The sequence below is a fragment of the Leptidea sinapis genome, chromosome 23 (assembly GCF_905404315.1).
Source record: "Leptidea sinapis chromosome 23, ilLepSina1.1, whole genome shotgun sequence".
NCBI classification, from domain to species: domain Eukaryota; kingdom Metazoa; phylum Arthropoda; class Insecta; order Lepidoptera; family Pieridae; genus Leptidea; species Leptidea sinapis.
Window position 1 is genome coordinate 3,364,355 of NC_066287.1, and position 11,040 is coordinate 3,375,394.

Consider the following 11,040-nt stretch of genomic DNA (forward strand, 5'->3'; position numbering starts at 1 on the left):
TTACTTATCAAAATTTTGATTTATAAATTTTACTATAGCCTTTTTAGACTTAATATTTAATTTAAAATAAATACTAGTAAGGGTATTTATAATAAAAATTGTTAAATATTATCTTAATTGTTTCTCTTACTATAACCTACAACACTTTTCTCGCTAGTCGAGGTGAAGTTGCATCACATGAGAGCAAATTTTTTTTTGTCTAGTGCCTTTAAATCACTCACTACCTCAGTAGTCTATATTAGAATCAGAATCACTCGCTACGCTCGTGTTCAATTCTAGACTACTTCGCCAATTCGTGATTTAAATTTAGCACTAAACATAAGTTTGCTCACTTGTTGAACAAATAACTATAGTAACCCTCAAATACTGCATCCTGAGTAGATCTATGCCGGCCAGTTAGCCTGGCAAAGGTCTTCGATCGTATATGGTAGAAGGCGTTTATCTGGTGTTTGCTTGTACGTTAGTGTCATTTATACGCAAATAAATAATAACACAGTAATAATATGCATAAGATATTTATTTGCTAAGGATATCATCGTCTGTTTTCCGGTAGTCCGCGAATAATTTCCAAAGTTTCTATTGCTTCTCTGTCATCTGAAATAAAGGGAGACATTTTGAATTAAGCTTTTTAAAGGTAATCAAACCATAATAATATAAATCAGAGTATAAATCATCCGTAGTCCAAATTTGCGAAACAAATTTGTAAGCCGGAAAGTTTTTAAAAGCATAGTAGTTATACATATTGCAGACTTGTTGACAGTTGGTTTTCGGTGTTAATTGTTATATCCAAAGCAATGTCAAACAGTTTTACGCACCTCTATGATTTGGGTACCAATTGAAAAGGTATATACAGAAGAAAACGCCAAATGGTCACCAAGACATCAAAGAGAGTACAAACAAACATTTTATTTGTAAATAAAGAATGTTTTTACCGAGACTTAGATGTGTAGTTACCAACACAATAGATGAGAAACCCAAAATCTGTCATCATAGCTATTTTACTAATGCAAATGGATCACTCTTTATTCCTAATTGGAGCATCAAGACAGCCATTAATGTAGGTAGCATGTTTCGACTAAAACTTATTAATGCACCAGTACCCGTACGAGTGCGTGCTACTACAGCACGGAGTATGCTTCTTATACGGGTCGTACCAACAGATTTTGGAATAGGTTCAGCGAAAACTGGTGCAAACCTGCGGCTAAATATAGAAATTGAGATTATATGATGTCTCGGAATGGGGCAGTCTAAGTTGAGCCTAGCTTAACCCCAAGAAGACACAGGTATGGACCTACACTTCTAGAAAGTCCCCTTTATCGTATTTCTCGATATGAGAACATCGCACTAAATTCCAAAGCCCGTCTACATAATATATCGAGTAATCCCTATGTGAATGATACTCTCATTCTGCCTAAGGGAATAGCTGCCAATGGACATTTAAAGATAATTAAATTTGTTTATGTTGAAGATAAATTAAGTACTTGGGTTCTTTAAGCGACGTATTGCCTATACTACATACCTAATAGTGCTTTATTTAAAAAAATAATATATAACATAAACCACTTACTGTGCTCTGGATAGTCATGAAAAATCCAAGCATTGTGTATATCATGCGGAACGGCAACCGTCCCTTCAGCATTAGCAGGACATTTGACCTCCATCAAAAACAATTCATTACTATATCCCATAAACAAATTTGTTAATTCATCATAATCGTGGTTTCTTTGCTGTGTACTCGGACCTTCTTTGAAGTAATCGGGAATCAGGCTATCAATATTAAAATTCATAACTTGTAATCCGGTATTCAATTTCGCTTCTTCTTCGTCTATAAATTCAAAGTCGGATGAATTATATCCATCAGATTCTGAATGTTCAGACAACGAAATAATGTTATAAGACTCGTCAGTCAATACCTCTTTTAAACGTTTTAAAACGCTAAGCGGAACATCTTCCATATAATCTTCATTAAAAATATTTTGGAAATGTTTTGTAGATTCTGCTTGGGGTAGCAGTTTATCTAAAGATTCATTGGGATCACTATAATATGTCGGACCTATTTTCTCTACTATATTGGTTGGTTGGAAATCTTTAGATGTTCCTGCTTTATCTATCTGTGTTTCAATCGATTGAAATGACTTTTTATCGATGCTATTTATATCTCTTGGTGCATTGTATAATTTAGACTCTCTATTGATAAGCATATTTTGTTCTCTAGCCTTTGTATTATGAAAAGGATGACCAACATTTTGGCTTTTTAAGTCCATACTCATTTCAAAATTTTTTGAATCTACAATTTTTTTCGTAGTATCATTTTGGTGATTTTTACTATAACAATCCTTTTCAGAAATACCAAATCCATCATGTATGGCAGTTATTTCTGTTCTTACTTTTGGTTTTATTATGTTTTCTTGAGCCTCACCTACTGAATTTTGAGAATTAAATTGCTCCTGGTTGCGATATTCCTTAATTATCGCATCAACACTGGCGTTAGTATCGTGGGAATAATTTTGTGTGGAACTAGATTCAACACTTGTTTTAGTAAATTTTTCTGAGTCATAACTATTATGCACAGAACAAATATTATGTTTTTTCGTATCGTCAGTCGATACCTCTTTTATACGTTTTAAAACGCTAAGCGGAACATCTTCCATATAATCTTCATTAACAATATTTTGGAAATGTTTTGTAGATTCTACTAGGGGTAGCAGTTTATCTAAAGATTCATTGGGATCACTATAATATGTCGGACCTATTTTTGTTTTATTTATTTGGTCTACTATATTAGTTGGTTGGAAAACTTTAGATGTTCCTGCTTTATCTATCTGTGTTTCAATCGATTGAAATGACTTTTTATCGATGCTATTTATATCTCTTGGTGCATTGTATAATTTAGACTCTCTATTGAAAAGCATTTCTTCTCTAAGAGCCTTTGTATTATGAAAAGGATGACCAACATTTTGGCTTTCTAAGTCCATACTCATTTTAAAATTTTTTGAATCTACAATTTTTTTCGTAGTATCATTTTGGTGTTTTTTACTAAAATAATCCTTTTCAGAAATACTAAATCCATCAGGTATAACAGTTATTTCTGTTCTTACTTTTGGTTTTATTATGTTTTCTTGAGCGTCACCTACTGAATTTTGAGAATTAAATTGCTCCTGGTTGCGATATTCCTTAATAATCGCCTCAACACTGGCGTTAGTTAGTTTTTCTGAGTCATAACTATTATGCACAGAACAAATATTATGTTTTTTTGTATCTTCAAGTATGTTTGTTTTGTTACTGTCAGTTTCATTGTTGTTTCCTAATCCTAACATTCGAATATTGGGAACGCTCTGAGTTTTTGTTGAATTATGTTCCACTTTATCTTCTTGTTGAAGTTCTTCTCTCTCGCGTTTTTCTGAGTCATAACTATTATGCACAGAAGAACTATCATGTTTATTCGTTTCCGCAAAATAGTTTGTTTTGATACTGTCAGTTTCATCGTTGTTTTCTAACCCTAACATTCTAAAATTGGGAACACCCTGAGTTTTTGTTGAATTATGTTCCGCTTTATCTTCATGTTGAGGTTCTTCTCTCTCTAGATTTTCACGCAATGCTTGCTTTATTTGGTTTTCTACATATTCGGTCATAGATTCTTCAGCCTTATCTGGACACTGTATCTGCACATCTATACATTGATGACTTGAAATATTGTTTTCATGCATATTATTTAATATCCCTGAGCACTGTGTCATACCTTTCGTGTTGTTGTGGAACTGGGACATCATTAAAACTTCCTAAAAAAGTTAGCTATTAAGAAGAAATATTTTATTTTCAAGTTAATTATTTTTGTAAGTTGCTTTTTAGCTTGAGGTAGGTATATGAATGCATAAATAATTATCTTCAAAAGCTGGATAAAAAATATAATACTTAAGTTAGTAACTTGTTAACTAATAAGAAGAAATATAAAAAAATGGCTCCGTCATAAATCTTAGGTACTACTCCACAGCTGAATAACTAATCTATGCGATCAGACAACCTGCGACTAGATTATGATTATTTTAAAGCAATAACAATGACAATACAAGAATGCTGGGATATTCCTGCGCCGCTTCTCCCAGAGCGGCATTTGTTCCATGTTAGAAGTGACGTCAAAAAGAATTCTAAATTAAGTAATCAATTTTGAGAAAATAAATGCCTTAATAAGAAAGCCACTTACATAATACATAAAGAAAACACTATATTGTAGAAATTTGGTAATATACCACACACTGTTCCTACTGAACTTGGATCTCAGCTTAAGATAGACTTAAGAAAAGTATTGTTAAACTAGGTATATTAAAATTAAAAGAGATTGAATCAAATTCATTTATTTTGCAATATTTGGGTACAATATAAGACCCTAATACATATACAAAGATACGTAAATATATATTATTTATTAGCAATCACTATAAACTACAAAGTTAAACATACATTACATATGCTAATTACGTATGTGTCTACTATTATTGTTTTATATTCTGTAGATGCAGAACCTAATAATAAAAGTACCTATAAATAAGATTACATAGTGTTTGTAGTATATACAAAATATATGTATATTACATACTTAGCCGTATGTAATAGAAGTCTACTTATTGGGATAAGTTACAAAGAGTCGAAATATTACATAAACAATTATTTGTAGACTATATTGTGTTAACCAGTCTTATACAAGTACATAGGAATAAGTTTACATAAAAAAATTTACACTGTCACAGATCCATTCATAAAGATACTCCAAAAAGTCCACATAAAGTAATGTAGGTACAATAATTATAAATTTTATATAGCACATATAAAAATATATATATACATGTTCGTATAAAAAGTTACCCAGACAAGTTTGCAGTTTGATTTTATCAACTGAAGGAAAGAGTTTCTATACCTAATCTTTGTGAGTCCAGATTAAATGAGATCTTATAAAACTTTGGTGACGATATAATGATGAAGATGATAAGTTTAAATAAATCAAAAGTTTTTTTTAATTCAATCAATGTTCCTTCATGATGCATTATATAAAAAATATGCTTTATTGGGGTCACTAATTCGACGATATCACATACAGATATTGCTGTATCAATATCCCTGTCTATATCCATGCATATTTTATATACATATTACCAATTCTTAAAAATGGCTTACAATCAGAGAAATTTTAAATAGTGGCCTAAAATTCTAGTACAAATAATAACAATCTTTGAGAAAAAATCACATTTAGTGTAACTAAATAAGGTAAGTTTTTAAAATATGAAAACAAGTTATATAAATTGACATATTTTAAGTACAAGATTAAAGTAGCACTTAAAAATATGTATATTATAATATTATCAACTTAATAAAATAAAAATATCTTATACAATATATGTGAATACATTAACAAGTAATAAATAGTAGCCAAAATTATCACAGAGTAAATAATAATACTTAATTAAAATAATGTAATATTTTTTAAAGTAATAAGGGATTAATTACACAAATTAAATTTGAAAACAAAATTAATGATAGATGCGGGACTCGAACCCGCGACCTCTCTTTCATTCTTTTCAAAACAATATAATAAATGGATAGATTTGAAAGGGCAACATCTAGAGTCAAATTCCTAATATGCAAATAATGTGGTTGAGAAGGTTATCAATTGTAAAGTAGATCCTGTAGATGAAGCCACAACCTGAGAATTGAACAAGACATATCATCAATGATACATCACTAGAACAGTTGGCTCTAAAGACTGCTCGCATGAATGAAAAATGAGAGGTTGCGAGTTTAAGTCTGTCATCATTAATTTTTTTTTATATAGGAGGGGAAAAGGAGCAAGTGGCTCACGGGATGGGGAGAGGCGAGATAACCGCCCACGGACATCCGCAACATCAGGTGTCAAGAGATGTGTTGCCGGCCTTTAAGGGAGTATGCTTGTTTCTTGACCGTGCTAATGGCCATTCCCAATATACTATTTACAGATACAGATAAGAGATAAATTACTACCTTCTACTGTCAGTAATTAGCTGTCAACAATCTGAAGGTGTCCCAATATACCAGATAAGTCATTCTTATCGCCTTATATTGGGATGTGTGAATTGCAATTTCCATACAAATTTCTTTTGCTGGTATAAGAAGCTATATGTCGTCCCATTGACAGACAGTGTGTGCGGATAAGGTGAGTTACCGTCTATAAGTTTATTGGGACAGAAAGGTTAACTATGGTTACGATTTTTATCTCAAGAAAGAGATAGACTGAATATTAGGGACAGCGGTAAGTTGTATCTGTTAGAGAAAACCGCAGCCAGTAATTGATTCCACAAAGTGGCTGTGTGAGGCAAGAAGTTTCATGCAAAATGTGCGGTTGTGGAATGCCAGACATCAACATGATGCAGGTGGTACTGAATCAGAAATTAAAAATTTTGTTATCAGTAATTAATCATAAATTTTGTTTTCAAATATAATTTGTGTAAGTAATAATTGTAACTATGTACATACTTGAATATTATCTACTTATTGTATTATTAGGTAGGTAAATTTAATATCGAGCATTTCATTAATTGCAGTTGTTAGATAGACTAATAACTGTAACTTATCTGTTTGAGGACTGTTTTAAGCTCAAAAAAAAATTCAAATCTCGCACCTCACACTGCGTAAGTTCTATAAATTTATGCTTCAAAATGAATACTTTCTGCAATATGTGTTTGTGACATAATTGCCAGCATCATAGTAAGTTGATTTAAGTCTATTTTTTAGTTAGTTTTCATAGAGACCCAAGATAAGTTGCACTATTCAGTGCTGCCAATAGACAAGATCTAAATATACAATAGAGAATGTATGTGTATGTATGTTCACTTAAAGCTAGAGAACCATTAGTCCGTTAGTTAGTTATTGAAATGAAACTACACAAATATAAAGTGCAACATGACTATTCCAAAGACTAGGTGGTGCAGTGGGCAGTTGGTATCTTTTGAACCATAGTTAAGAACACTGTGTACCAATTGGTTACTGATAAAGCTATTGATATTCATGGGTTTTTGATCTCTACTAAATAATAAAGTGAAAAGTAGATGAGTTCAAGCTCCTTTGGGTTGTACTCTTCACACACAACCATTTGAATCGGTTCACAGGTATATACAGTAGGTTTCCTAACAATATTTTCCTTTACAGTTACTGGACACTCTTATCCAACACAGGTAACTAGGTAAGGGGGAGGTTCAAATTGTTGCCTCCCAGAGGAGAAGGAGATTAACCTTTGTAAAACTGATTTAGGTTTATTAATACTAGCACTAGAAGTATAGCTGAAATAATCCTAGGTGAGGAATAGTCAGGTCACATACTTGTGTCAACATAAACCAATTTATTTGTATCCTTATATGGTGGAACCATACAATATATCCTTAATACTATATTATTGGACATTTTTTAGTCTTTATATTTTTTTCCTAGTCATTGAGATCAGAAGTATAGACTTTTTTTGTCATAAGTCTTCGTAAGGCATCTGATGTTTCCATCAACTTTCTGATATATTCTGCTGCACTCATGCACATTAGTGACCAACCTAATTGGATTCCGGCAGCTATAGAAATAAAGTGGATCACATTATCTTTAGTGAATTTATTTTCGAACTCATTATATATATAAAAATTTGATCGCATGCCAATTAGGGTAAATGTGTCAACTTTTTTATTATTATTATTGGCACCATTTTGAAATAACAAATATATCAACGTTAAGACCGCAATAGAAGCTGATGGTACACACACATAGTATATGCGTTTAATATTATTGGCAATATAACATCTGTCTGACACAGCTATAATCATGCAACCCGCAGCAATAGCGGAAAATGCTAGTATACCCGTCCATGCAACGAGCATAACGTCATTAAATACATTATCACCGCTCTTAGTCAGCTTAGGATCATTTTCTTCTTGCATATGGGTGATCCATAGAAAATATGCTAGCACTAAAAGTATAAATGCAATGCTCAGGTGAGGAACAGCCAGATTGGACACTTCATAATCCTTTTGCTTGTTCAGTTTTGATCCGTGGTGCTTCATAAATTTTGTGACCCGGTCAAACATTTTGAACTGGATATAGTATACACTTTAGACACAGCTCACATAAAACTTCGCTCTTACACACTTTAGTATAAAGGAATTTTCTTTGGATATCGATTCACAATTCATATAATAGTATAAAGTAGAAAACAGAAATCTCAACTTAAACCTACCGAACGCGTTAGGTAACGTCGAAACTTCAAATTTCAAAAGCGTTAGTAAATTGCTGACTATTGACACACGGTATTGATTTTCGACCTATCCTTGTCCATAGCTTAACAAACGCATTTTTTATTTATTTAGTGGCACGGGATGCAAGTCTATAGGCCAAATAACAAACGCATATCAGCTTAGTGTTGCCAACAGGCAAAACCAAAATTATCCCAAATCATATACAAAATTTTCGTATTTTTATCGCATAATATATTTTTTCATGCAATACATACATAATATATGAAAAAAGTAGGTTTTTATTTAAAGGATTAAGTTTTATTTTGAGTATCTAAAAAGGAAGATGGAAGCAGAGAATAACTAAGTATGATATTTTAAATATATTATTATTTATTATTAGTCACCCGTGCGCGCCTAGCGCTGTAATTTTACGGAAATCGGAATGCGGCCACCATAGACTAATAGTCTAACTGCTATCACTATCGATTTTGTTGATTGTGTTAGTATAAAAAATATAACAGCGATCTTAGAATAATAACGCTCAGAACGAAAACTTTCATTCATAGTTCTTGTCAATATAGAAGTAACATTAGAATTAATGTGTGCGTGAGCGTCACGTATATATCCATTAGCCAACACACACACGGATAGTCAAATAATGTTGTGTAATAAAGTGAATAGACATTTCCCTAAATCAGTAAATTGTGACAAATAGTAGATAATATGTAAAAAGAAACAAAATATAAATGTAGGATTTAATAAAAACAACACGTAAAATTTTTGATGCAACAATTTTTGAAGTCGAGACTTCTTTAGAATCGTTGTGATTTAAAACGCGATGAAACGAAAAAGCGAGACGTTAGAGACGCCGTTGCCAGCTATTATTTATAAAACTATTATTTTTAACTATTTCAACAAAATAGATATCGTATCCGAGGTTCTCGAGGGTACGGAGATCGAATTTGGGATCATATTTGAAATCAAAGATAGCCTCCACGTAAATTGTTTTGGGGCTATTATTTTATATCGTATAGGACATAAAACTAACGTATATTTACGTAACGCTGATAATCAGCTCGACGTCAAACTGGAGGCAAAAATATTCTTGGGATAGAACAAGAATTTTTCTTGGTCATTAAAATAATTTTAATGTTATTATTTTATTGTATTTTGGTTAGAGCTGTCGTTCTTGTTACCAATGCTCTAAATAAATAAAACTAATTAAAGCCAAACTCTTGTTTTTTACAAACAAATAAATCAGCTTGGCCGCAAGTTGCCACTACTTTCAATAGTGTGGTTAATGGCTGGATTAATAGCCTAAGTACATGATCAGATTTGGTACGGCCGAACCATCGAACGCGATCTGGTAGCGGACCATAATCGATGGTTTGTCACATTATCCACCACACAAAATTATTATTATTAAAATCTGCCCTCAAAAAAAGGTCAGCCAGCAAAACATAGCTAGGCGTTGTACTGGTGGTGGTGCAGTTGAGGAACTAATTAATTTAACTTCCATACAAGCGAGATGGTTTGAAATAAATTCGGCATCGCGAGAAATTGTTCTCTCACGACGCTGTGGTCTGATTTTTTGGCCTGCTTTAATATATACATTATGCACAATGCACGAGAGTCATTGTAAACAAAAATGTACTAAAAATATTTACCTAGCACCTAAAATTTCATCAAGGTTTCTTTTTATTTTGAGCGAATCGCCTACAAAATAATAGCTTTTGATTTTGTAAAGTAAAGTTGAGGCTATGGGCGAGGCGGTCTTTGATAGCTATGAAGCCGTAAATTTTCGTGGCGCTAGGGGTTTTTTTGCTTAGCGAATACCGATTGTGATCTTAGAATATAAGATTGTTATAGAAGAACTGTCAAACTATTCCATAAAAAGCCGTAAATTTTCGTGGCGCTAGTGTTGTGTGAGCGAAGTTAGTGAATAACTGAATACGAAATTGTAACTCGCCGCTGCCGCAGCGTCGAGCTGGAGTACTAGTTTATACAAATGTACTCTGTGAGCTGGAGGTAGTGTTGCCTAGAGGATTGCACTGCTGACCTCGATGTTAAAATGAGATATTGGGATTTTCTAGAATACGCTTGAGTTTCCTGGATGCACGACGTCTAATGGCTAAAATCTTTTTTCTACGTTACACAAAATGTACAATATCGAAAATTAGTTCTTAGTAGATGCTGTTTCAAAGCATAAACTATGCCATTTAAAGAAAGTAGGGTGTACACTGTGCAGCTCAAAGGTTCCGCTTATCAAATTCAATCTAGATTCGTGTTGGAAGTCATTACATGTCATGAAACCAGTCTGTAGCACCCCACAACATAGTAGGTAAATACTTTTGGGCAGGGATGTGAGTTTGATGGAAAACAATCGATTATATAAAAATCGATTTTTCTGTATTCAAAATTAATCGATTTGTCGAAAATCAATTTTGTTGTATTATTTAAAAGTACATTCTTTTCATATTCCAATAATAATCCTAAGAGATTCATATTAACAATTAATCCGATTAAAAATCAAATAAAATTATATGAATAAAAAAAACAATTCAAAACAAAAAAATTCCCTTAAAATTTCAAGGTAAGGAATTAGGAAACCAAATATTATTACTGATACAAATTTTTACAAATTTAGTACTACTAAACGTTTTATTTATCATAATAAAAATGAAATAATGAGTATCCCAACAAAATGACACTCTTAATAGTCTCAAAAACTAGTATATAAATAAAAACATTACCATAAATCCTATTATAAATCTGACTAGTTTTAAAATGAAATACTTAAAAT

At 32.2% G+C, this 11,040-nt stretch overlaps 1 protein-coding gene across 1 annotated transcript; it reads right to left on the reverse strand.

The window, feature by feature from the left end:
• Positions 1–505: 505 nt before the first annotated feature.
• Positions 506–8,322, reverse strand: LOC126971364 (uncharacterized). The gene is made up of 3 exons (XM_050817656.1): positions 8,240–8,322; positions 1,568–3,779; positions 506–594 (listed from the first exon to the last, which is right to left on the reverse strand). The coding sequence occupies exons 2-3, from the start codon at positions 3,768–3,770 to the stop codon at positions 533–535; spliced, it is 2,265 nt and encodes a 754-aa protein (XP_050673613.1). The 5' UTR covers positions 3,771–3,779; positions 8,240–8,322; the 3' UTR covers positions 506–532.
• Between the last annotated feature and the right edge of the window lie 2,718 nt (positions 8,323–11,040).

Excerpts from the sequence above, each read along its gene's own strand:
- LOC126971364 (XM_050817656.1), bottom strand. The coding sequence starts at position 3,770 with ATGATGTCCCAGTTCCACAACAACACGAAAGGTATGACACAGTGCTCA. Across the intron at positions 595-1,567 it reads TCATGACTATCCAGAGCACA|ATGACAGAGAAGCAATAGAA; the intron begins GTAAGTGGTTTA and ends CCTTTATTTCAG.